General features: G+C 39.0%; 2 protein-coding genes across 3 annotated transcripts in view; one reads left to right on the forward strand and one right to left on the reverse strand.

Annotated features, from left to right (window-relative positions):
* Positions 1-390, forward strand: part of CSTF2T (cleavage stimulation factor, 3' pre-RNA, subunit 2, 64kDa, tau variant) — a 2,160-nt gene extending 1,770 nt beyond the window's left edge. The window contains exon 3 of the mRNA XM_006880305.1: positions 131-390. Coding sequence (XP_006880367.1) covers positions 131-390 — 260 coding nt within the window. The remainder of the gene's footprint in view (positions 1-130) is intronic.
* The window catches only part of PRKG1 (protein kinase, cGMP-dependent, type I), a 1,522,098-nt gene that overhangs the window by 650,539 nt on the left and 843,744 nt on the right, over positions 1-27,815 (reverse strand). The gene's annotated exons all lie outside the window — the stretch shown is intronic.

Consider the following 27,815-nt stretch of genomic DNA (forward strand, 5'->3'; position numbering starts at 1 on the left):
GGCATGCAACCGGCAGGCATGCAAGGAGGCGGAGGCATGCAACCGGCAGGCATGCAAGGAGGCGGAGGCATGCAACCGGCAGGCATGCAAGGAGGTGGAGGCATGCAACCGGCAGGCATGCAAGGGGGAGGTGGTATGCAACCAGCAGGCATGCAAGGAGGCAGCAGCAGTGGTGGCAGCATGCAAGGGGCAGTCAAGCAAGGTGGAGGCCAGCCTAGCAGTTTTAGCCCTGGCCAAAGTCAAGTTACACCACAGGATCAAGAAAAGGCCGCTTTGATCATGCAGGTTCTTCAACTCACTGCAGATCAGATTGCTATGCTGCCTCCTGAGCAGAGGCAGAGTATTCTCATCTTAAAGGAACAAATCCAGAAGTCAACAGGAGCGTCTTGAAAGGCTTTAGAAAGTACTTGGCAGTAGTCTCAAAGTTGATTTATGTATCATAGAGCATGGGTGCAAAAAAGCTGTCTTCTGTATGCCCTTACAAGTTTTACCTTTAAGCTTAATCTCACTTTCTGGGGGTCCTTTGTTTTACTTTTCCCCCCTTAATTGGTGGTAGAATGCACCTGTTAGTCACTGTAAATATGCAAAAATAACACCAAATAATAGGAATGGGCAGCAATATAAAAAATGGCTACAGTATGTTAATTACACTTAAATGCTGGATGGAACTGAAAACTACACAAAGGCTAAAAGGTGACTAGTTAAAGTGCTTATGTACTAAGTTCAAAAGTTTACTGGTTGTGTAATAAAATGAGAGAAAATCTTTTGGTGGTTTGGACCCATCAGTTATATCTACGGGAGAAAGATGTGGCAGTCTGCTTCCGTAATTATTTACATACAGCCTTAGAAACCCTGTGGGTAGTTCTCTACCCTAAAGGGTTACTCTGAGTAAAAATTAGCTCGAGGGTAATAGGTTTGACTTCTTGGTTAAAGTTACCTCATAATTTTGTGCTACATCTATGGTTTTTGTAAGCCCTTTTAAATATGTAATCTTGGGATAGTTCCTGTGTTATGTTAAGCACTGTTTTAAGGTTTAGAAGTTTTGAAATGCTATTGCTAGCAGTAATCAAAGTCTTGGAATTGTGTTTTGAAGCTAATGCTATCTGAAAAATCAAGAATGCACTGATTTGATACTGCTTTGTTTAACCCACCCATACTGTTTGGAGTCCTGAGAATTTGTGGGATATTTCCAACCAAGTGATTTAGGTCCACTCTAATTAGACTGAATACTTTCTCAGCATCTTACTCTTTATTGTTTTGATGTTTTGGAATTAATTTTGAAATGTTACTTCTCAGCCCCTTCCTATTACTCAGTAGTCTTTGAGCCTCGAATATGAACCTGGGTCTCTCATATCCTTCCAAGAACCACTAAAGACTATTGGACCTGGAGAAGTTAGACACAGCGTTGGGCTTCTCATCAGAAGTTGAGGACTTCACTCAGGAGGCTCAGGTTCCTGGTAATGCTCTTCCCTACACAGATGGTCTCATCAGCATTTGACACCTGCTTTAGGTTTCTTATTTTCTACATTACTGTCACCATTTTACCAGAATAACTGAGGCTAAAGTAGATTAGAGGTATTTTTTTAGCCCAGATTTTCTGCTCAGTTGGCCTTTTGTTGCCTTGACAAGTAATAAAGCTATTTAGTTTGAAGATAATACCACCCATAAGATCATACCTAGAAATCAATAATGAGGTGGAATATATCATAGTTTTAGAGTTAATATGTTTATAGTCTTAGAAGATGTAGACATAGGCAAATTTATATCAGAACAAGTATTAATTAAAGAACCATAAACTCCCTAGATTGAACCTTCTCTAGAGAAGAAAACCAGTATCTAGTTAGGGGGAGAAAAATACCAGTTAATAGAATTGGGAGTTAGAAGTCGCTTACACACACACACACACACACACACTCTCACTCACTCACTCACTCACACTTTGCAAGGTTTTTGAATCTTTACAAAGTTTTTCATCCCTGTGCTGCTGTTTTCTGTTACTCGTTCTTTTCTCCCATTTGGTAGATACTGTTTAACTTTTCCTTGTTTTCAATATGCTTCTCCAACATTCTGTGATAATTGTTCTGGTTAATACCAATTCACAATATTCCCTTGACTATGTAGAAATTAGTTACTTTCCTCCAAAGGTTTGCCTGAAGCTGAAAACTGAATTGTTAGCTTTTTTTGTTGTAGTTAAAGCTCTGCTTTCTTTAATTCTGATGAAATAAAAGTATAGTTAATACTGACTTTGGCTACTTGTTTTTAATAAACATACAGAATTCATTTCTCGAGAAACAATTATTGGTAAAAAAAACCAAACAAATGATCTAATAAAACTAACAGCAGGAATAAATAGAAAATCTCTTAAGATCTATTACCTAGACAGTTCCACAACTGAAATAGCTATAAATATGTTATCACATGGGTAAGGACAGCAACATTTTGGAGATACTCAGATAATGACATTTTCGTCTGTACCTAGTCAGCACAGAGCTCTTGGGGTTCCAGAAACAACTTAACATGCATGCACCTACATTACTGAGAGCACTTCTTGATGTATTTCAGTGACTACATTTACTCTTAACTCCCTGCTCCAACTTTTAAAAGACCAAGACTCTGAAGATAGGAAGTACCTTACTTATCTCTCTCTCTAGGAGGTAGTTTAAAGCCACAGGTGGAAAAGAAGGATGAAGCCCAAGACTTAGTAGAGGGGAAATAGAAGCTTTTTCCAAGATTCAACTCCAAACAAATGAGCTACAACAGCTGTTTTCAATAGAAAAATGAGAGGTAATAGAAGAAATGACCATCCTAATAAGCTTAATTAAAGAAATGGGTTTGTTCACATTTAATTCACAGAATGTCCCAGTATTGTACAGTTGTGAATAGGCATTTTAAGTCTACCACACAGTAATGGTTAACCTTAGCTTGCACTTTCCCAAAATACAGGTAGGCTACATTCAGAATAAAATTCACACAGAAGGGTGAAACATTGAGATGCCCTCCAGGACTTGTTCTCATTGTTGATAATTCCTTAGGCTTATCAAAAGGATACTGTCAGTGCCTGCCAATCAGCTCTTTAGTTATATCGTATTACTGCCAATAAGGAGCTCTGTTGGTGTAGTCCTTGAGTTGTGCTGCGAATCCAAAGGTAACACCTCTCTTGAGGTTCAGATTTCATCCATTCCTCAGGAGAACAAAAAAAAAATTTCCTCCCATGTGATTTTGCAGCCTCCCCAAAATCACTGGCGTGGTCAGCTATGAGTCAGTTCCAACTTGATAGCAATGAGTCTTGAGGGTTTAAAAAAAAAATTTAGTGGGGCAATGAGTTTTTTTGTGTTCTAAAGTCTACTGATTTTCTAAGACTTCCAGTTCTGCAGTGCTTAATGTGCTAACATGCCAGTGTAAATCACTGCCAAAGTGAAATTGTATGTACTTTTCAACTATATTTTTCAGAATTCTAATAGGAAAGGGAGCTATGGTGGCCTGATGGCCTAGTGGCAAGAAGCTGCACTGCAATCCACCCACTGTTCGCAGGAGAAGGAAGGGCAATCTCCAGATTGATTTACTGTCTCTGAAAACCAACTGGAGGGTCAGCTATGGGTCTGTTTCTACTCAACAGCACACAACAACAATGCCATTATTAATATATAATGAAGATAATAGGTTCCATGGAATATTTATTATATCAATGTATAATGTTTTATATATTTACATGATCTTTCAATATTTTCATTTGCTCTTATACAAAAATTCTTGGTTGAAAATTTCAACTTCACAAATGTTTATATTACGAATTATATTTTTTAAATTGATATTTTAATGAAAATTGATAACTAGTATTTCCATTCATTGTTGCACATTTTTCTCCCTGCCCCCCCCCCCCAGTTTGAACATTTCTTCATGTATTTGTTTGCCTTCAATGTCAAGAAGACAAAAATTCTCACCACGGGACCAATCGGTAGCATCAGGATGGATGGCGAAGAGATTGAGAGTGTTCACAGCTTCAGTTTGCTCAGCTCCACGGTCAACACTCTTGGCACCAGTAGCCACGAAATAAAAAAACGTATTGCAATGGGAAAGTCTGCGGTTAGGGACCTCTCTAAAGTACTCGAGCAACGGTGCCTCTCTGGAGACTAAGGTGCTCCTGATACAGGCCATGGTCTTTGCAATCACTTGTTATGCATCAGAGAGTTGGACAATGACTAGGGAGGATAGAAAGAGAATTGATGCCTTTGAGCTGTGGTGCTGTAGAAGAGTATTGAATGTACCATGGACTGCCAAGAAAACAAACAGATTCATCCTAGAGAGGGTTAAACCAGGCTGCTCCTTGGAGGCAAGGATTCTGGGGCTTCGCCTGACATACTCTGGACATGTAGCAAGGAAAGACAAGTCCTTAGAGAGGGACATCATGCTAGGTAGAGTAGAGGGACAGCGCAGGAGGGGAAGACTATGAGGTGGATTGATTCAGTGACTGGGGTAATCGGGATGGGTGTGTCAGAAACAATGAGATTGGCACAGGATAGAGCACAGTTTAGGGCTGTTGTACATAGGGTCGCTATGAGTCGCAAATGACTCGACAGCACATAACAACAATTTGCCATATGAATGTCTTCTTGGGTGAAGTGTGTTTATATCCTGTGCCCATTATGCAATTGGGTTGTTTATCTTGTTGATATATCCCTTATCAGACATGTTACTACTAAATACTGTTTCCCAGAGTGTGGCTTCCCTTTTTACCCTGTTGAAGTTTTTGGATGTGCACAGGAATTTGATTCTTAGAAAGTCTCATTCATCTATTTTATTCTCTCCTGGTTGTAGATTTTTCAGGATGCTTGGAAGACTTTTTGCTGTGGATTAGGATATCTAGAGTTCAAGGTTTTCTTTAATGAAGTTTATAGTCCTTGGTTTTGTCCTAGGTCCATGATCCACCTTGAGTTTGTTTTTGTGTATGGAGTGAGGTGAGAATCTAAAACTCCATCTATTTTTAAACACAGAGGAAAAGCAGTAATTAAACTTCAAGGATTACCACCTGACTTTATTAGGTTTATCAAAGATTTGTCTTATAGAAACTTTAAGTATCTTTGGACAAGGAACATCAAAATGGTAGCCTGTGGGCCAGTTAAGCCTGCAACAGTGTTTCGTTTGGCCAACTAAAATTTTCAAGTTGGTGTTCCATTCTGAATGTTTATTTAGTGTGCAAATACCCTTCAATTCTGCCCTAAGTGCAACCGTAACTCCTATGATCTTCCGTGCCACAGCGTGCCATAGAGTTTGTAATTCCTGATGTAATTCAGTTGAAATTATTGTCTAATTATACAAATGTCAAGTAGAAAAAACTTTGTTTAGCAAGTGGCTAAGCATTTCTGCAAACAAAACTAAACAGAAATATGTTTTTTTTTGAAAGGCTAGATATATTTATTTCTTTTCATGAACAAGAGAATGTCATGGGACACTAATCCAAATATCTCTTTCTCTTACACAAAAGTTTGCTTTTCCCCCCAGCAAATATTAACCTACTGTAGCTGCATTTTTCTCCCTCAATAACAACAACAAAAATCTACAAAATAGGATGTATTTTATTATCCTCCCATGCAGCCCCCACTTTCTGTCTGTCTGTCACTCATTGCTTCTGAGTTGGTTCCAATTAATATTGATCCTCCATTGGGTCAGGCTGTCAACAGCATGGGAAGAGATTACCACCCTTCTCTTTAGGAGCTAAACTTTAGAATTCTAATTGCTAGAGGAGCCCTTGGATTATAGCATAACTCTACAGACTATGCTACCAGAGTTCCCTATGCCATTCATATGTTATCACTGTTAGTTGCCATTAATAGATGACAACTCTAGCAACCTATGTGTGCCAAGCAGCACTCTTACATAGGATTTTCAAGACTGAAATTTAATCTGAGATGTCACCCTTAATGGTAGTCTCCCTTCCACCTACAAAGTCGACGCAGGATAGACACCAACATGTTTCCATCCTCATCTGCCCATCGTGTCGTATCTCCTTGGAACATAAATATGCTTTCTAAAGAAAGCATGGTCCCCACACTAAACTGCACCAAGATCCCCCAAGAGCCTGTTAGAAATGCAGAGTCTCAGCTGTAGTCACACTAGAGCTGCTGAGCCAGAATCAGAATTATCACAAAATCTCCACTTTGAATGAACCACATGGGAATAAAATCTGTGAAGCACCAATTTAAACTAATTCTAAAGGAAATACCATCTAAAACAAGAAAGTACCTAAACATTTATATTGTGGCAAATAGAAACTATGTAGAAATATTTGACACAAGGAACTCTGGTGGCATGGTAGTGTTACGTGTTGAGGTGCTAACTTAAAGGTTGTTGTTAGATGCTGTCAAGTTGACTATGACCCTCAGCAATCTCATGAACAATACTCCTGAACCCTATCCTATCCTGTGCCATCCTTTCAATCTCTGACACACTTGAGCCCATCGAGCCCATTGCTGTGTCAATGCCTCTAGTTAAGGGTCTTCCTCTCTTTAGGTGACCCTCCACCTTTTCAAGCATGGTGTCCCTCTCGAAGAAATAGCTTCTCCTAGCAACATCCCTGAAGTATATGTGATGAAGCTTTATCAACTTTGTCTTGAAGGAACACTCTGGCTGCAGGCTGCACCTTTTCTAAGACATAGCTGTTTGTTCTTTTGACCATCTATGGGACACTCAGTACTCTTTTCTAAGACATAGCTGTTTGTTCTTTTGACCATCTATGGGACACTCAGTACTCTTCTCCAACACCACAGCTCAAAAGTATCAATCATTCTTATCATCCTTATTCACTGTGCAGCTTTCAGATACATAGCAGATGACTGGAAAGACTATGGTTTGAATCAGGTGTGCTTTAGCCTTTAGACTGACACTATTGCTCGTAAGGAGAGGTCCCTGACAGGGCTGTATGTCTCCAGATCTCCTAACTGCTGGTACCAAAGTTGTTGACTATGGACCCAAACAAGGTGAAATCATTGACAATGTCAATCTTTTCTCCATCTAACATGATGTTGCCCATTGGTCAGTGGTGATGATTTTTGTTCTCTTGATATAGTTCATATTGAAAGCTGCAGTCTTTAATCCTCTGGCAAGTCCATGTAAAAAAGGATGAAAGTGAAAGGAAGGGACAAAGAAGACAAGAGCAGGGGGGATATGAAAGCAAACAGAACGTCACAAAGGATAGAGGAAAAGCAGTGGGAGATGAAGCTGACCAATGTGAAAACCGAGGGGAGGGAAGGAGTGTATAGGACATACATTTATATTTATTACATATTATCAGTGGGAACATGATGTGTCAAAAAATTGTTTCAGCCAAGCTGTGCGTACCATGAGGGACAAATGCTGTTTTTCCTCAAAATTCTCTCATAAAATCTGAACTGTTCCCCAGTCTTGCAAGTGTCCTCATCTGCCTGGTAAGACAGACAATCCAGACAAGGCTGGCTCAGCATTTGAGCGTAACACTCCCATTTATAATAAGTGCTTCTCTCTAAGACCCCAGAATATTTTCTAACACATTCTCACCTAACAAATCATGTAGACAACAGGAGAAAATTTGAAACCAGAAAAATCAGGCTGTGTATGATTTAGAGAGAATACACACTAAACAATCCAGCTGCTTAATACAGAATGTCATCGAACTATTCCAAAGCACCAAAAGAGAAAACCATCTCCCCAGGATTTGTCCTGCTCATTTGTCTTCAGTAAACATATTTGGAATGACATAAAACCTTTATGCCACACTCTGTGCCTTTAAAGTTGGTCTTTGGATCTGATCCCAATTCAGAATACACATTAACTAAGTCAAAGTTTTTCTCTAAAGGAAAAAAAATGTAATGGATTTAAGTGGTTGGACTCAAAACATTTCTAGCAAACAAGAATTGAAATTCCAATTAGAGGACTTTCAAGTAGTGACATCAAAGCATCATTATGAGGCTCTGAAGATGACCTTCAGCGTGTGACTCAAGCTTTTCCACATGAGCTCAACCTATTTGCCCCACTCCTAATTTTGGAGCTTTGTTCAGTTGTTGTTGTTATACGCCATCAAGTAGGAACTGACTCATAGCTGAACCTCCAATGGGTTTTCAGAAGCCTTAATCGAGTGTCCGGTTATTTTGGTTTTTTTCCCTATGGAAAAAGGACCACCTGCCTCATAGTTGACATTGAAACTCCTTATCACTAGGCCACTAGAGTTCCTTTGCCCAGAGAGGAAACAAAATATTGCTTGATTAGACTGTTTAACAAATTAGAAGTGAGGTGATTTTTAAGATTTTGGATGATGGAAATTTGGGGATCACTGCTTTCAGATAACCATATACCAGCAATTCCCTTCCTCTCCTGCCCAGTTAGCGTCTCTGCTGGGACATGAAAACTAATTTAAGTACAAATAATCTTGGTTTAAAATGGCACAGCACTGTTCCTCTAGCAAAATTAGAACGGAAACATCCTGGGTAGAGGAGAAAAGAGGCTTTTTTGCATCTCTTCTGTTTGCTCATCTACCTAGGCTTATTCACAAGGAAAGGGAGACCTGATGAGCTGGAGGCTGACAGGGACAGTGCCAGCCACACGGTGATAATAAAACTGATCTCCTGTCAGGGCCAAGATTTTGGCGAAGTGGTACAAATAACCAGAGCTTGAATGTGGTGTTTCAGTACAAATTCACACTTCAAATGGTAGAAGGGAAGAGAGTTGAGGAGAACGAATCTTACCTCTCCCCCTAATTTTGTTGTTGTTGTGTGCTGTTGAATCTGAACTGACCCTTAGCTGACCTTCCAGTGGGTTTTCAGAGGCAATTAATCTCATGAGGAAGAGACTGCCCATCCTTCTCCCTCAGAGCAGCTGAAGGATTTGAACCTCCTGCTTTAAGGTTTGCAGTGCATCTTCTTACCACTAAGCCACCAAAGCTCCCATTACTGGCTGCGTCCACCCTCCAAAACAATCACAGACCTGCTCCACATACATGATCAGGCCGCTTATCTCAGTGAGTGTCCTTACCTATTAATCTTCTGACACCCATTCAGTAAACTGGAGGGAGGAGGCTGCCGATCTTTCTCCTGAGGAGTCACTGGTGGATTTGAACTGCCAGAGAAGTGCTACCTTTGAGTTCACAGTGTAACTCCGTAAAGGCTATGCCACCAGTTTAGTCATAAAATACAGTTGCTTAAATGATGTTTTATTTCAGTATCTATTGTTACTTACAGAATGACCAAATATTTTGAGAGGGTGGAAGAAGTCTATAATAACGAAATTCCAGATATTTACCATAAAGTTGGTGACGGGAGATACTTATTTTTTGAGGAAGGTGGGCAACAGCAAGGTTGTTTAAAGTTCCCTGAATGTAACACACTTCTGAGTTATAAGTTCTGTGCCCTTTCTTGAAGATTGGGTCATGGATAATATATAAGCAACATCCACCAGGAACCGATTACGTGCCAGGCATTTGACATACATCGGCTCCAACTGCACTCAACTCTGGAGGAAATATGCTCAAAAGAAGTTAACTAGTTGCTCTGGAATTGCATCCACAGCTTATAAAAAGCAGAGGTGGGACAGAACTCAAGGGTGACTGACTCCCAGACTTCACTCTTTCTACTACATCATTCTGCTTTAAGAAGGGAAATATGAGACTGGAGAACAGGTTCTACTCTTGGGGTTAAAAGTGGACCTGAAAAGCTTGAGTAATGATGGACAAAGTCCAATGGTGATTGATTTTGTGAAACATAATGCATGGGAATGATTGTATGAATCACAATATGAATGAAGAACAGTATGAAACACAATTGTGAGCAAACATAAAAAAAGAAACACATGAACAAAAAAAATCTGAACTGGGGGTAGGGAGGAAAATGTGCAACAATGAATGAATGAAAAACTCAACTTTCCTGTAAACATTCATTTGTTGTTGTTGTTGTTGTTGTTATGTGCAGTCGACTCACCTGCGACTCATAGCAACCTTATGTACAATAGCCTAAACTGTTCTCTACCCTATACCATTCTCACTGTCTCCCACACACCTACCCCCATGACCCCAATCACTGAAGCAATCCATCTCATCGAGGGTCTTTCTCTCCTGTGCTGACCCTCCACCCTCTCAAGCATGACATCCTTCTCCAAGGACTGATCCCTCCTTGCAACATGTCGAAGTAAGTGAGATGGAGAATCAGAATCCTTGCCTCCACAGAGTAGCCTGGTTTAACCCTTTCTAGGGCAAACCTGTTAGTTCTCTTAGCAATCCATGGTATATTCAATACTCTTCTCCAACGCCACAATTCAAAGGCATCAATTCTCCTTCTGTCATCCCTAGACATTGTCTAGCTCTCTGATGCAAAGTGATTGCAAAGACAATGGTTTGTATCAGGCACACCTTGGTCTCCAAACTGACACCATTACTCTTCAATATTTTGGAGAGGTCTCTGACAGCAAACTTTCCCAATGCAATATGTCTTTTAATTTTCTGGCTGCTGGTGCCAAGAGTGTTCATTGTGGAGCAAACTAAAGCTGTTTATAGTCTCAATCTTTCATCCATCAAAATGGTGCTAATCGGCCCAGAGGTGAGAATCTTTGTTTTCTTGATGTTAAGCTTCAATCCATACTGAAGGCTGCAGTCCTTGATCTTCTGCAGCAAGTCCTTGAGGTTCTCCTCAGTTTCAGCAAGCAGGGCTGTGTCATCTGCATAACACAGATTGTTGGTGAATCTTCCTTTAATCCTGATGTCACATTTCTCCTTCCAGAGCCCAGCCTCCCGGATAATCTGGTCAGCATACAAATTGAAAAGGTATGGAGAAAGGACACATCCCTGGCGTACACTCTTCCCAGTTTTGAATCATGCAGTGTTCCCTTGCTCCTTTTGACAATTACCTCCTGGTCCAAGTATCGGTTTCACACAAGCATGATGAAGTGTTCTGGGATTTCCATTCTTGCGTCTTGCCAGTGATTCTGAGCATTTCTTCATGTGTCTGTTGGTCACCTGGATATCTTCCTCTGTGAGAATTCTTTCCATGTCTTTTTCCCATTTTGTAATTAATTAATTGTGTTATCAGTGTTTTCTTGTGGAGGTCCTGTAGGATTTGGTAAACTTTTGATAAGAGACCTTTGTCTGAAAATGGGGTTTTCCCCCAGTCAGTACATTTTCTTTTCACTTTATTGGAAAATATTTCTTATTCTCACAAGGATTTAATCTTTAGAAGGTCCATTCATCAATGTTATCCTTTCCAGATTGTGCATTTCTGGCTGTATTTCCACTGCTTGGAATATACCCCAAGAAAATGAAAACTGAGGCACAGAGACTTGTACACCAATGTTCACAGCAGCATTATTCACCATGGCAAGAACATGGAAATAGCCCAAATGTCCCATCACAATCAAATGGATTGAGAAATTATAGTACATTCACATAGTGGAATACTTTGTATCATGCAGGAGCAAATGTTTTGTAAATTACTACCTAATTTGGGAGGGACTGGAGAGCATTAAGCTAAGTGAACTAACTCAGTCCCATAAGGACAAATACTGGATAAGACCATTATTGTAGAACAAGGATGAGGATCCAAGGGGGTACAGGATGGGTGAGGACCATTAACCACAGATTTGCATAATGTTATAGGTGGATGGAGAGAGAGTGAAGGAAATGGGAAAGATGTGGTGTGAAAAACCATACATAAGAACTTTGTAAATAAACCAATATAAAAAAAAGCAACAAACCACCCAATTATCTAAAAGAGATGGAGAGATAAATAGATAGATAGATAGATAGATAGATAGATAGATAGATGAGAGAGAGAGAGAGAGAGAGAGAGAGAGAGAGAGAGAGAGAGAGAGAACACATGTGTTTACATGGAAGGAAATAGTTGATGCTTTCCCAGGAAGGCAACATATATTTGTGATTAAGAGTTTGGTTTCTTCCTGTGTTAAAATCCAGACTTTTAACACTTTCTACCTAGTGACTCATTACTATGGCTTATTTAATACTGATATACAACAGTGTTTACCTCCTAGAGAGACTGAGAAAATTAAGTTTGACAGAATATTTTGCACAATCTTTATAGCTAATGACCTTCTGATACAGTGGCCTAGTGGTAAGAAACTGCGCTGCCTGGTTCAAATTCACCAGCAGCGCAGGGAGAGAAAGATGAGCAATCTCCTGTGTGCTATTAAAATGCCTCTTAAAACCGACTGGAAGGTGAGCTATGGGTCAGTTCTGACTCAGTGGTACACACCACCACCAACAGCAACTTAGCTATCATAGAAATTAGTTTAGAAAACTGTCACAGTCGGACATGGAAACCACAAGAGAAACACAAAAAACACGAGCCAGCTCCATTTGTTTCTCCAGACACTAAGAGTGGAGAGGGATACAGGTTCATCCAAGAAGTCCACTTCAGGGGAGTAGGACAAAACTCCAAGGAAATATCATTTACCAGAGAAGGAGGCATTTTCAAGTAAAGAAGTCAGGTCTATGTCTTGGATAAAATGCTGTAAGATCTGGGCAGGGAAGAAAAAAAATGTCACCTCTCTCCTTGACCATTTTTTGTATGTTTCTGAATCTAGTGAAGCTGCATTTTGCACAGGAAGAAATCTAATTCAAAGCTTACAGTGCTAAAATCAGTCTTAGGCTGGAAAACCCTCTAAAAGGTTTGACCTAAAAGGTTTCAAGCCCCTGAAATCTTGTTTTAGACACAAACAATAGAAATGGCAGCAGGATGTTATCTAGATTAAGCTTTCATGGCTTAGATATTTCTATTTCCTATAGTTTTATCCAGTTGAATAGAAGACAGATTTTTTTTAAATAGTACTTTCTTTATGTAAACTTTAATAGCCCAATAAAAAAAGTTTGAGAAAGTATTTTAATGCTTTTTTATGATATCATATACAAAATAAATGTATCTTATTTATTACAATTTTTTTAATTAATCTTAATGAACATTTACAGAGATTTTGGATTTTCATTCATTCATTGATGCACTTTTTTTCTTTTTTCTTACCCCTTCCCCTCAGTTCTCTCCTCTCTTTGAAAAGCAAAAGATAAACTTCTTCACTGGTACACAATCCCCCCAACCCCGGCCTTGGCACCCCCCCCCCATGCCCCAAATGCAATCCACTATGCAACCTTAATTGTGGATTCCTGTGATAATCACAATATGCTATCATATATTACTTTTAAACTGTCATCTTAAGTGTTTCATGAGTGGTAATACGGCTAGCCTTTTTAAGTTGAAAAAAAAGATCAAACTCAACATACTAAACTCTTTTAAAGAGTGGTTCTTATGCATGATTTTGTACAACTCAGAATCTCTTTGGAAGTTTCCTAAAAACATTGATTTCTGGGTCTGATTGTTGAAGATTCACATTCTAGTAACCATAGGGTAATGGTGGTGGCGGTGGTGGTGGTGGTGTGTCCTGAGGACTTTTCTTTAATTATGTTGAAAGTCTTCATCATAGTCAACCATGTTTTGGATTAGAAATACGTTCATTTCCAATCCATACTCCACTCCTTCAGAAAGACAGTTAAACTAACATATAATCCACTTACTCTGTTCAGAAGCTTTCCCCGGCCCTTACTGCCATGGCTCCTCTCGCTCGCTGCTTGCGGGGGGCCTCAGAATGGCAAGCCCAGCTTGGGAAGCTGGCTGTACAGGTGTTGCCCTTTATATTTGCTAATGATTGTTTTGCAGCTAAGTTTTGAGATCATGCTGAGGAATCAAGACCTCTTTCTTCCTGCATCCACTCAGCTCTTCATTTTCTAATTAATGGCTTTTCAGACTCTGATGGCTAAATGTGCCCACAGTGAGAACAAAATATCTCTTCCTGATCTTTAATCTTCTTTCTCTTTTTCAGAGCTCAGGGCACAGAACATATTATTTATTGAGACTCACAGCTCATAGAATTATTGTTTCTAACATTCATATATATATTATATAGCTCATATATAAATGTGTGTGTGTGTGTGTGCGCGCATGTGGTGTTGTGTACTACAGAGTCAGAACCGACCCAGAGCTGACCCTCTCGAGGGTTTTCTCACAGGAGACTGCCCATCTTTCTTCTTTGGAGCAGCTGGTGGCCGCAAACTGCATGCCTTTGGGATTGCAGCACATTTTCTTGCCACTAGGCCACCACAGCTCCCATGTATGTCTGTATATGTATGTATGTATGACTCTGTGTGTGTGTGTGTGTGTAAAACCTATACCTAGACCAAGAAGATGTTGTCTAAACAGAGAAAAGAAACACCAGATGGTTTCAAATCAGGAAAGGAGTGTGTCAAGGATGGATCTTTTCTCCATACCTATTCAATTTATATACTGAGTAAATAATTCAAGAAGCAAGACTATGAAGAAGAATGTAGCATCAGAGGATAGGTGGAAGATTCCACAACCTGCATTATGCAGATGACACAACCTTGCTTGCTGAAAGTGAGGAGAATTTAAAACACCTGTTGTTATAGAAGAGCAAAGATTACAACCTTCAACATGGATTACATCTTTACATCACAAAAGCAAAATTCCTTATCACTGGGCCTATAAGCAATATCATGATAGATGGAGAAAAGATTGAATTGTTAACACTTTTGTCCTCCTGGGATCCACAATCAATATTTTTGGCACCAGCAGTCAAGAAAGCAAAAGACAGGAAAAAAAAAAGAAAGAAATCGAGAGGAAAGGTGGCTGTCAGGGCTTCTCACAAGTACTGGAGAGTAATAATATCAGTTTAAAAACTAAGGTGTGTCTGATTCAGGCCATTTTCTTTTCAGTCACTTGCTATACATCTGAGAACTAGACAATGAATAAGGATGATAGAAATGAATTAATGCTTTGAGCTGTGGTGCTGGAGGAAAGTCATGACTATTCTATGGACAGCCAAAAGAAAAAAACTGATGTCTTGGAGACAGTGCAGTCGGAGTGCTCCTTGGAGGTAAGGATAGTGAAGCTTCATCTCATATACTTTGAACATATTGTTTTGTTTTGAACATATTGTTAAGAGGGGCTATTCCTTGGAGGTTCAATGAAAGAGAAGAAGACTCTCAACAAGATGGATTAGCACAATGACTGCTGTAATAGGCTCCAGCATGTCAGAGGTGATGAGATGGCACAGGACAGGGCAGAGTTCAGATTGATTGTTCACAAGGATCACTATGAGTGGCATGCAGCTCGATGGCACATAATTACAAACTTTAACTCAAGATCAAAAGCAAACACTGAGTGGAAACCAAAATACAGCTAAACCTCCAGTGTTTTTTTTTCAATAAAATTTTCATTTTATACTTTGTTTACTTACACAGTTCTTATACATTGGTTTTCCAGTACATTTTTAGAGGCTATAAATAGCATAGGAGGAGATTGTTCACCTTTCTCCTGTGGAGCACCTGGAAGATTCAAGCTTTTATACACATACACACACACACACATATATACACATATATATCAATATACACACATATATATCTACATACACAGACATACATATATACACACAACACATATATATACATAAAATTTTATTCTTTTTTTCAGGTGATTATGGAATGTATCTTCAAGAATATATAGGCAGGTGTACCAAACTGTAAGAATTCTAAACTTTGATAAATATACTGACTCTAGGGAAGCAACAGCATAGAATTGTGTCCCAATAACAATAATCCTGTCTCCTTCCAGTAGTCCGCAACATAGCTATAATTTGACTCATTTGGCCCAATGCCCAAATATAATGCTACCTACTGGAGTAGAGCCCAGCATCCTATACATTTATTTATATGCAGAGACAATAGCTTTGGAGGGAAGCTTAGAAAAGTGAACTCATTATTTGTGTGTTTAAAAGGTCTTTAATAAAACCTTGTTTTAATGATTGGGAGAAGGTATACGCACATGAAGAAAGGGGAAAAGATAAAATAGAAGATTTCATATTTCTGTTAAACTCTCTCATATCATATGCCATCAAATGACCCAGTAAGGGATGCTCCTAACAACATTATTAATATTGGCTCTAAATTGATAACAAGTTAGGAAATCCGAAGCCCATAAACAGAAGGGAGGATAGAGTTTGCTGTGTTCTTAGCAGTGACAATGAAATACACCATGTACAGTAATAAACTTCTAAAAAACAATGTCAAGCCAAAGAAAGGAGGCTTAAAATGTATGATTATGTTTTAAAGATAGGAAGGAAGCAGTCTGTAGTGTAAAATGTCAGGATAATGCTTACATCTGAGGAAAAGAGAATGGAAAATTATTAGGAGAAGTACAGATACCATCTTTGGGACCTGGTCTTGTGGAAATCATAGCACACGACTCTGGATGAGATCCAGTGACTGAGTGATGAGGGTAACAAGGGCTGGATCTGTCAGAGACAATGAGGTTGGCCCAAGATAGAGCAGGTTCAGAGCTGTTGTACTTAGGGTCGCTATAAGTCACAAGCAACTCGATGACACTAACAACAATAACAATATTTAATTGACAGGAGAAAATAGGGCAATCTTCTCCCATGCAATTTACAGCCCCTAAAAACATGCCGGAGGGTCAGCATTGAGTCAGTGCAGACTAAATTGCACATTAGAGCAATAGCAACATATTTTAGTTGAGCTGTACAATTATGATTTGGGTATTTTGCAGCATGCTATATTTTAATTAAAAAGTTTGAAACTGTTTTGCAGCCCATTTGTTTTAGGATGATGATTTAATTACATTAGCTTTGCATCAGTGTCTGAACATAAGGAAAACAGAATAGCCAACTTAGATTAATGAGACACTTGCTATTACTTTAAAACAGGTGTTGCCACATAAATTTTCTCAGGAAGAAGTTCCTGGTTTATTTGTGATCCCAGCAAATAACATGACAGTGTCACCAAGAAGGGCTAAAAACGATAATAATATGTCTAGGATTTTAAAAATCTAGCAGATTTTTTATTTTAGCAGAGAACATCATTATAAAGAAAATGTAAATTTTGTTTCAGAATAAGAGTTCTGTTAGATTTTTTTTTATTCTCCTTATTCTATCCTGATTATTATTATTAATTACTATTATTATTATTATACCATTCTTTGCTCAGGTAGTCTGTTGTTGTTATGTGCCGTCAAATCAACTGTGACTCATATTGACCCAAAGCACAACAGCTCTAAATCCTGTTCTGCCTGAGCCAATCTCACTGTCTTTGACACACCTACATTCCTTAACCCAATTACAGTGTCAATCCATCTCATCTAGGGTCTTCCTCTTCTTCACTGACCCTCCACCTTTCCAAACACCTTTCCTGATCATGGTGTTTCCTCTGCCAGGTAAGTATCCAAACACCTTTCCAACCATCTATTGTGGTCCTGCCGATTGGCCCAGTGGTCAGAATCTTCATTTTTTGATGTTAACTTCAGTTCATCTTGCAGACTACAGATCTTGACCCTCTGCAACAAATGCTTCAGATTCTCCTTAGTTTCAGCAAGCAAGGTTGTATCATCTGCATAATGCAGGTGGTTGATGAGGCTTCCTCCAGTCCTAATGCCACATTCCTCCTCATAAAGTTCAGCCTCAAAAATTATCTGTTGTGCATACAGATTGAAAAGATATGGAGATAGGACATATCCCTGACGCACTCCTTTTCTGATTTTGAACCATGCAGTGCTTCCTTGCTCTGTTCTGACAACTGCGTCATGGTCCAAGCATAGATTTCACATGAGCACAATCAAGTGCTCTGTGATTCCCATTCCTCTTAAGGTTAGGCACAAAGTATTGTGATCTACACAGTCAAATGCCTTTGCATAGTAAATGAAACACAGATAGATATTCCCCTGGTACTCTCTGCTTTTAGCAAAGATCCACCAGACACTGGCAATGATTTCTCTACTGCCACAGTCTTTTCTTCTAAAGGAGAAAAAAAAATCCCACCAAAATAGATGTCAGAAAAGACTCTAAATATTGCACTAAAGTGCTGAGAAGCCAAAGCAAAGGAAAGAAATCAGGAAGCTAAGGGGCTAAGTAAAAGATTTCTAAGGGCTGCTCAGGAAGACAAAGCAAAGTAGAATAAGAACGTGTATGAAGAGATGGATTCAGAAAATCAAAAGGGATGAACTTGCTTGGCATTTCTTAAGCTGAATGAACTGAAGAATAAAGTCAAGTCTTGTGTTGCAATACTTAAGGATGCTGGGGGCTGAATACTCAATGGCCCAGGAAGCATTAAAATAAGATGGGAGGAGTATACAGAGTCACCATACCAAAAAGAATTGGCTGTCACAGAAGAATTTCATAAGACAACTTATGTTCAAGAGGCAATGGTGATGAAGGAGGAAGTTCAAGCTGCTCTGAAGGAATTGGCAAAAAACAAGGCCCCAGGAATTGATGGAATAGCTATTGATGTATTTCAACCAACAGATGCAGCCCTGGGAGGCTGTGCTCAAAATCTAGAGGACAATTAACTGGCCAATTAACCAGAAAAAACTCATATTTATTTGCATTCCTAGAAAAGGTGACCCGTAGCAAACGACATCTCTAATATGACACATAAGAAAGATTCTGCTGAAGATCATCCCAAAATGAGTAGAACAGGTAGACAGTACAGAGTAAATAAGTAGTTTTGTTTTATTTTCCATTTAGTTCATTACTGACTTTCTGAAACTCTGAGTAAAATATAACATCCAAATGAGAGTTTATAAGGCCCATAAGTTTTAGGTAATGGGCTCATTGGCCACCTTGTCTGATCTTGATCCAAAATAACAACTATGAGATTTCATCTCACCCCAGTCAGAATAGCAAAATTTAACAGAACAGCAAGCAACCAATGCTGGTGAGGTTGTGGAGAAACTGGAACCCTTATTCACTGTTGGTGAGAGTATAAAATGGTGCAGCCACTGTGGAAGGTGGTATGGTGCTTTCTCAAAAAGTTGCAAATAGAGATACCATTTGACTGAGCAATTCCACTACTGGGAATATACTCCAAAGAGACCATAACTGCCACCCAAGCAGATATATGCACACCCATGTTTATCATGGCTTTGTTCACAATAGCAAGGAGTTGGAAACAATGTAAGTGCCCATCAACAAACGAATGGATAGAGAAGCTCTGGTATATTCACACAATGGAATACTATGCTGCACTGAAAAACAAGGAACTCATGCAATATTATTCAAAATGGGTGACCCTGGAGGACATCATGCTGAGTGAAGTATCTCAGTCACAAAAGGACAAATACTGCATGGTGACACTGTTGTAAAATAGGACTGACTTTTAGGTTGGGGAAAGATTGAGAAAGATGGGTTCAATAATGTATACTGCACTGAAACAGATGAGGGAGAAAACTGTTTAAAAGGGATACGTGATTAGGTATTTTTGTCATGATAGGAGTCCAGAGCGAAGTCTGAATAGTGGAGTGGATCTGGGGGGAGGGATTGTAAAACAATGAAAGAATTTTTCTTTAACTTTTCCAAGAGGGGAGTGTACTGGGGGGAAGGGTTGGGAGGGGAGAAAAGTGCAACAATGAATGAATGGAAATAAAAAATAAAAAGAAAGAAAAAAAGAATCTTCCTCTCTTTTCTGACCCTCCATTCTTCCAAGGCTTCTCCTGACAATATGCCCAAAGTAGATGAGCCCCTGAGGAACATCTGTGCCCCTGAGGAACACCCTGGTTCCTTTCTTGAAGACAGGTCTGCTTGTTCTTTAGGCAGTTCCGGAGATATAATCAATATTTTTGACAACACCACAACTCAAAGGAGCTGAATATTTATGTTCATGTATTTTAACTTAATATAAATGCAACTAATTAGATGTGGTGCATGACTACTATATCACCATAGGTCTGCTCAAACATCTGGTTGTCTATCTTCTTTTATGGTCCAAGATATTTTCTGAAATTATGAAAGCCAGTTGATGAAGAGCCTCTACCGACTAATGGAAATAGCAAGTGTGTGAGAGTGACAGTGTGCTACACAGGGTTTCCACTCCCTGTCACCTTGTGGAAGTAGACTGATTGACCTTTCCTCCGAGGCACTTCTGGATAAATTTAAATTAAGAACTCTTTGGTTAGTAGCCTTATCCATTTCCCATCATCAAGGAACCCTTGAAACTTTGACCAGGAAAAGGGAAGTCACTGGCCTCTTTCACTATTTATTAGAAATGCTCAGCTTATTAAATTTAGCTATCACTCTTGACTCGGTTTTGTGGTTATAACACAGAGCACATCGGATAGCCCAGGATCTTAGATGCACAGGAAGAGGAATTTTTCTCATTTTCTGGAACTAACAGCATTTACATAGTTTTCTTGATAGACTATGTTTTGAAAGGAGTAAAACTGAAATTTCCCTTCATTTTCTTTCTTATTTGCAGAAGTCCGTCTTCCTCAGCTAGGTCAGCAAGACATGACTCAGTGGCTCTCATATCTTAACTATTCCTTTTGTGTCAGTGCAAGTATCTGAGCGGACTGCCTGACAAGTGTTTTTGGTTATCTCCAAAGTAATTTAGAACACAGTGACCTTAATACAACAACGACCTTTTAAGCCAGCCTATGATTTGGGGTACAGTGCTGTGATTCAGATGTTATCTAAAAGTAAGATTGATGTAACAACTATGCCTGAAAGATTACAGCAATAAAGTTTCCAGAAGAATTTCTTATGAAAGTTTATCTCACTGAAAACCACTTTGTTTTTGCCACAAAAAGAAGAAATACATTAGTTTCTCCATCTTTAGTCACTTACCACATATTTAACACAGAGAGAAAACTGTAATAAACAGAACAACTCTGGAATTGTTAAGCTCTAATCAACTCTAAGGCTCATATATCCTCTTTTATTCAGATGTCAATATTTATGCTATCAGAATTTGTCTTTGCATCAACACTGGAAAGGAAATTGAAAGTCTCTGAGTAAAGAAGCAAGTTTTAATAGAATTATCATTGCCCAAGCAGGTTAATTATATTTTACCTTTGTTAGACACATAATTTTGGGAGAAAAATATACAGTCCCCTTCCATTAGGATGTACAGCCTGAGAAATCCAATGGATAGTTGCTTTGAGTTGGCATTGAGAACAATGATAGGCAGTCTGCGGTTTTATAGAATACATATGAAGAGAATAGTGGTATAGTAAACCTTGGCTGCTAACTAAAAGATCAAAACTCACTAGCTGATCAACAGGAAAAAGAAATGAGAATAGGCTTGCATAAAAATTACAGCTCTTGTACACCAATGCTTACAGTAATGCTATTCACCATTGAAAAGACATGGAAATAGCCCAAATGTCCAACAACAATCAAATGGATTGAGAAATTATGGTACATTCATATGATGGAATACTATGCAGCACACAAGAGCAATGATCTTGTAATTCATTACCTAACTTGGGAGGGACTGGAGAGCATGATGCTAAGTGAAAGAACTCAGTCCCATGAGAACAAATACCACATAAGACCATTATTGTAGAAATAGATAACTAGTAAACTGTGTGTGCAGATCCAAGGAGGGGAGAGGGTGAGAGCAGAGGGTTGAGGATGGGGGGATGTTAATCATAGGGTCGCATAATTTCATCGGTGGAGGAAGAGGCGAGTAAAGGAAATGGGAAAGATCCAGCGTAAAAAACAAGGTATATGAACTTTGTAAGTAAAACAGTATGAAAGAAAAATGTATTTAAAAATAAAAAACCCTATATCTCTGGAAACTCTATGGACTAGTTTTATGATGTCCTATAGACAATGACTGGTGATGATAAAAGGAGAATTGATGCCTTTGAGCTGTGGTGCTGGAGAAGAGTATTGAATATACCATGGACTGCTAGGACAACAGACAGTTTCATCCTAGAGAGGGTGAGACCAGTCTACCCCTTGGAGTCAAGGATCTAAAGCTTCGTCTGACATATTTTAGACATGTTACAAGGAGGGACCAGTCCTTGGAGAGGGACACCATGCTTGGGAGGGTGAAAGGACAGTGCAAGAGAGGAAGACCCTTGATGAGATGGACTGATTTAGTGACTGGGGTAATTGGGGTAAGTGTGACAGACACAGTGAGATTGCCACAGGACAGAGCAGGGTTTAGGGCTGTTGTACATAGGGTTGCTATGAGTTGCAGGTGACCCGACTGCTCATTACAACAATGACAGAGTCACTGTAAGGGAATTCTGGTGGTATAGTCCACAAGGAGTGACACTGTTAACCCAAAGTGCAGTGCCTGACTTTCTAGAGTTCAAAGCCACAAGCAACTCCATAGGAGAAAGATGACAGTCTCCTCAAGTATTGTAACAGTCTCCTGAATACCCAAGGGTGGTTTAGCTATGAGTTGGTTCCCATCAGCAGCGAATCAGTGCCTGAGGGCCATTCGGAGTCAGCAATGACTTTAGGCTGCTAGGTTTTATTTATTTTGAGTTTGTTTTAATTGTTTCTATAATGACTCTGTGTTGTTTCTGTTCTAGTTTTGTGCCATCAAGTTGGAACCAAATCAAAGCTTGTCTCTCCAGGAGGTTTTCAGAAGCTGTAAGTCCCACAGAAGGAAACTGTATCTTTGTCCCAAGAAGTAGCTGACTGGTGGATTCAAATTGCCTGCTTTTGAGTTGGCACCAGAGAATGTAGTGGCCTAGTGGTAAGGAGCTGCATTGCAAACCCAAAGGGAGCTTTGGTACTGAGTGGTAAGGAATCGTATTACTAACTCAAAGGCAGGTTATTTTCCAGCTGCTCCATTGGAGATCATGAGCTGTCCTCTCCTGTGTAATTTATAGCCACTGAAGATCCCAGAGGAGTAGATCTACTCTGCTATAAGCAGATTCCAATTCATGGCAATACAGGAGACAAAGTAATGTGACTCTTGTTCTCTAAAGAGTATCAATGAGTTACGTTTTAACACCGAGAAACTAAACATCCTCACCATTGAATCAATAGGCAATATCATGACAGATGGAGAAAAGACTGAAATTGTCAACTATCTCATTTCACTTGGATCCACAATCAACACCCACAGCAGCAGTAGTCAAGAAATCAACAGACAGACTATGAGAGAAAAATCTGCTGTCGAGGACTTCTCTAATGTACTAGAGGGCAACAATATCACTCTAAAGACTCCTGATGCAAATCATAGTACTTTCAATTGCTTCTTAAGTAGCTAAAAGTTGCCCAATAGATAAGGAAGATGAAAGAAGAATTGGTATGTTAACATATAACCATATTAAATTATTTAAATAAGTATATTATTACTAAGAAATACTACTAATTAAGTTATAGTTAAGGGGCTCTGGTGACTTTAGTGGTAAGGAGTTGGGCTGCCAAACCAAAGGACTATGGTTCAAATCCAACAGCTGCTTCATAGGAGAAAGATGGCAACCTCCTGCATTATAATTTACCTCTGAAAACCTACTGGAGGTTCATCTATGAGTCAGTTACAACTCAGTGGTGCCTAACAACAACGACAACAATCTAATTCTCCTTTGGTAATTGAAAAACCCTTGTGGTACTGCAGGTTAAATGTTGACCGCTAAATGAAAGGTCTGCTACTCCAAGGAATAAAGAAGAGGTGGTCTGTTTTCACTACAATTTAGAGCCTTAGAAATTTGTTGCAGGGTCATTAAGAGTTATAATCGGCTTGAATACAGTGGTTTTTGTTTTGCTTGTTTATAAATTTTGTTTTACTTGATAAATTACTCCTGGGAGGACACTGTGGGGCTCTGCAAATTTCACATATGTTTACATACTTGTGTCTAGTAATTTTAGCATCATATTGCTGATTCTAAACACAACAATTCTATTATGATTTGTTAGGTTATGATAATTGGCTGCCACAATTTCTTTTACATTTGTTATTTACAATTCTGTTGTAAGGAAGAGCTATTCTATATTTTCTATTTATTTGCTCATTTAATTATTTCTTTATATCAATCTAGGTTCATGGATATTTATTTTATTCTATAGGCTAAAGTTAGGGAGCTCTGGTGGCCTATTGGCAAGAAGTTCTGCTGCAATCCTGAAGGCACACAGTTTGAATCCACCAGGTGCTCCGTGGAAGTAAGATGAGCAACCTCCTCCTGTGTGATTTACTGCCTCTGAAAACCTGCTGGAGGGTCAGCCATGGGTCAGTTCCAACTTGATGGTACCCAAGAACAGAAACCAGCAAACATTAATGGACATTGTCCTACATCAACAGGAAACTTAAAAATTTGAGCTGGATATAAAAGAAGATATGTTATGAGGGGTATTATTGTCAGATGGATACTGGTTGAAAGAAGAGAACACCAGAGATGTTTACCTGTATTTTATTGATACAGATAAGGTATTGATAAGATAATTAATCAACTGTATGGGGCATAATAAATTTTGGGTAACACTGAGAAGAACAAGAATTCTAGAACACTTAACGATGCTCACACAGAACCTGTACATAGGCCAAGAGGCAATTCTTTCAACAGAATAAGGAGACAGTTATTGTTGTTGTTGTGCACCATTTAGTTGTAAATGATCAATAGCGGGCCCTCCAATGGGTCTTCAGAGGCAGTAAATTGCACAGAAGGAGACTGTCCATCTTTCTCCCACAGAGCAGCTGGATAGTGACTTACAATCAGAGAATGTCTGCATCAGAGTCGTATCCTTTCAGCACATTTATTCAATCTGTATTTACGCTGAGAAAATAAAACAAGAAGTTGGTCTGTATGAAGAACAACAGTGTCAAGATTGTAGGGAAATTCATTAACAGCCTGTGATGTACAAATGACACCATTTCTTTTGATGAAAATTACAATCTTGAAACAGTTAATGATAAAGATCAAAGACTACACCCTTCGGTAAAGATTACAACTCAACATAAAGAAAACAAAAATCCTCCCAACTTGGCAAATAAGCAACATTCGTAAAATTAAACATAAGCAAATATTGATAAAATAATTTCATTTTATGTGGATCTCCAATCAACATGCATGGAAACAAGTAGTGGGCAAATCTACTTTAAAAGCCATCTTTAAAATTTTAAAAGCCAAGTCACTGTTATCCTGACTAAGATGAGTCAAATCCACACTATGATGCTTTCAACTGCCTTACATGCATATGCTGTTGTTGTATGCCTTAGAATCACAGCTGACTCATAGCTGACCCTCTAGTGGGTTTGTTATCACACAGGAGGCGATTGCTCATATAAAAGCTAGAAAAGAAGTAAGACTGAAAAGCTGACACATTTTCTCTGATAATTCAATGCTTAGGAACTTTGCCACCAACCCAAAACCACATGGTTTGAATCCACAAGCTGCTTGGTGGGAGAAAGGAGGATAATCTCCTCCCATGTGATTTACTGCCTCTGAAAACCTACAGAGGGTCAGCTATGACTTACATCTGAATCGATGGCACACAACAACAATCAATCAATCAATCAATTACAGTGTGTTGAAGAATCCTGAGCACAGTATGGACTGTCAGAGAAATGAACAACCCTGTCTTAGAGGACATACAGCCAGAATACTTCTTCAGAGAACACATGACAAGACTCCATCTCACTCTGGAAATGTTCTCAGGGGAGACTAATCAAGAGAAGGATAAAGTAAAGTAGAGGGTCAGAGAAAAAGAGGAAGACCCTCACAAAAATGAGTGGTCACAATGGCTACAACAATGGGCTTATACACAGCAAGGTCAAGACGATGGCCCAAGAGCGGGCTATACTTCATGTACTCTAAAGAATGTCCTTATGAGGTGGAACTCACTTGATGAGACCGAACAACAAGATGAGAAATATTCTATCCTAACTGTTTTGTCACAAAGTTTGCTCAATGGAATTTTCTTCAAGTTGACTGTGGTGTATTTTCATTATTTCTTCATGTTTTTTAAAAAAACCTGTTCCTTACCTACCGGCCTTCAAAGAGTTTCTAGACTAACTATTGGCCTTCAAAGAGTTTCTAGATTATCCATCTACTCTTAGTTCCCATCCATTTCTCTAGGGAATCTTTTTTTTTGGATGGGAAATGATCAACCAAGATCTAGATGCGAAGTGTGTTCCTGGTGGAACCTATTTTAATAGGTGAAACAAAAAGCTTACCCTTCTTTTCCATCTTCAGGGCCAAATTTATGAAAATAACTAGATTGAATGTTGTCAACACGCACAAAGAAATCTCAAACTAGAGAGTGGTCTAGAGACCCCTTGTTTGTGCTGGCCACAGAGAATTGAAAACACCAGATATTCTGGTCCTGCCACTTGACTTGTTTAAACATATCATGTAAAGTCAGTTTTACTCACAGATCATTTCTGTTTAGCCAGAACATCACCTTCTAGACTTGCAAGAAGTATATCTAAGATCTATACTTTAACAAGTTACACAAAATCAAGCAAGAAACGAAAGCTTATCATTTGTCAAAGCTCCCAATTCAGCACTGAGTCAGGAGACAGAATGCCAATTTAGACTTATTAACCTCAGCGACATACTGACTTCAGCAGAGCATACCTAAATTTGACTCTCAGTTGAAGTTTCTAGTGCCAGATTCCCAGCCCTGGATCACTAACTGCAGGCACAATGCTCTCCTCTCCCAATAATGACAAGCAGGAAAATGGCAGCAGATTTGAAATTTAAATGACCTCAGGCAATGTGTTGACCTAAATATTCTGTCAGTGATTTAAGAGGCATTCAGTGTCTCCAGGCAGGAACAAAAAGAAAGCTGGAAAATTCTCCCCATGAATAATCTTCAGCAACTTCTGGGCCAAATTCTGTCTTCAGGTCTGTGCGCATAACTAGGCAATGTTTTCATCTTGGGGAAATCAACAGGACCTCTGTACTGTGAACACAATATTGAGCTCAAAATAGTCAGTGCTTAGGAAAAGACAGATGATGCCAAAGCCTGGAGCCTTTGAAAGATTTAGTAAACAGAAAATGGGACTTTGGAGATATACTGAAAAGACAAGTGAAGCTTAATACATTTGAGGAGTAAATATAAATAACACATGGCAGATGAATAAGATCAATACGCAAAGGGTCTGCTAGGATTCTCTGTAGGAGTGTTTATAACCTCCTGTACTTTCACAAATACAAGAAAATCTGAGCTCAGTTTAAGTATTTGTGTAATACTGAAACATCTCACTCTTTTATTTTCCTCATAAGAGTTCTAAATCAACCAATATTTCATACTCTTAGGATTCACGACACCAAGTGAAAAATTCCAAGTTAGCACAAATAACACGTAGTCTGTTTAAAATAACAGAGTAAAGATTGTTTGTATCTTTTGAAGCAAGTGTTTACATTTTACCATTCTCTATAGTACTTGTACAGTATGTTTATGTGAAATCATAGTTGAGATAATGCAGTTGAAAAGTTGGGTGTATTTTCATAGGCAGCCGCAAGGAAGGCATTCTTTATTTCTGGCAGCAAAACTATTGGCTTTTCCTGCATTTTTGAAAAATGACTCTATTGTAAATAATAATGATATCTTGCTGTGGGTGGTATATAGGATATAATTGACTATATATTGCAGTGTTTAGATATTAGATACTGTTTTCACTGATAATAGAAATGAAAATTTCACAACAGCTCTCTTGAACTGCATTTAACAATAGCTTTCAAAGATTCAGTCAAGGAATCATACACCATGCGCCTGATGAAATAGCTGAGCAGTCACTGCATCTGCCAAGTGGGTGGATTTTATGACATGAAGTATTATCCTGATAAAGCAGAGAATTAGCAGAGATTTCACTTCGGGGGTAAGTAGCCTTCAAGTCGACGACAGTATTCCTCCACTGCACTTCATCTTTCAGGAAGTGTAAAAGGGGATCTGCCCAACAAGCTGCTACTGCTTTGTTTACATCAAAGCTGTGTTGCAAGTATTCACTCACTGCTCTTCAACCACTTGTTGTTGATATATGCCTGCCCAGAAACTACAAAAGGACTCTTGAAAATGCGTGATATTTC

The sequence above is a fragment of the Elephantulus edwardii genome, unplaced genomic scaffold, assembly GCF_000299155.1.
Source record: "Elephantulus edwardii isolate Elephantulus edwardi_28Jun2011 unplaced genomic scaffold, EleEdw1.0 scaffold00007, whole genome shotgun sequence".
Lineage (NCBI taxonomy): Eukaryota > Metazoa > Chordata > Mammalia > Macroscelidea > Macroscelididae > Elephantulus > Elephantulus edwardii.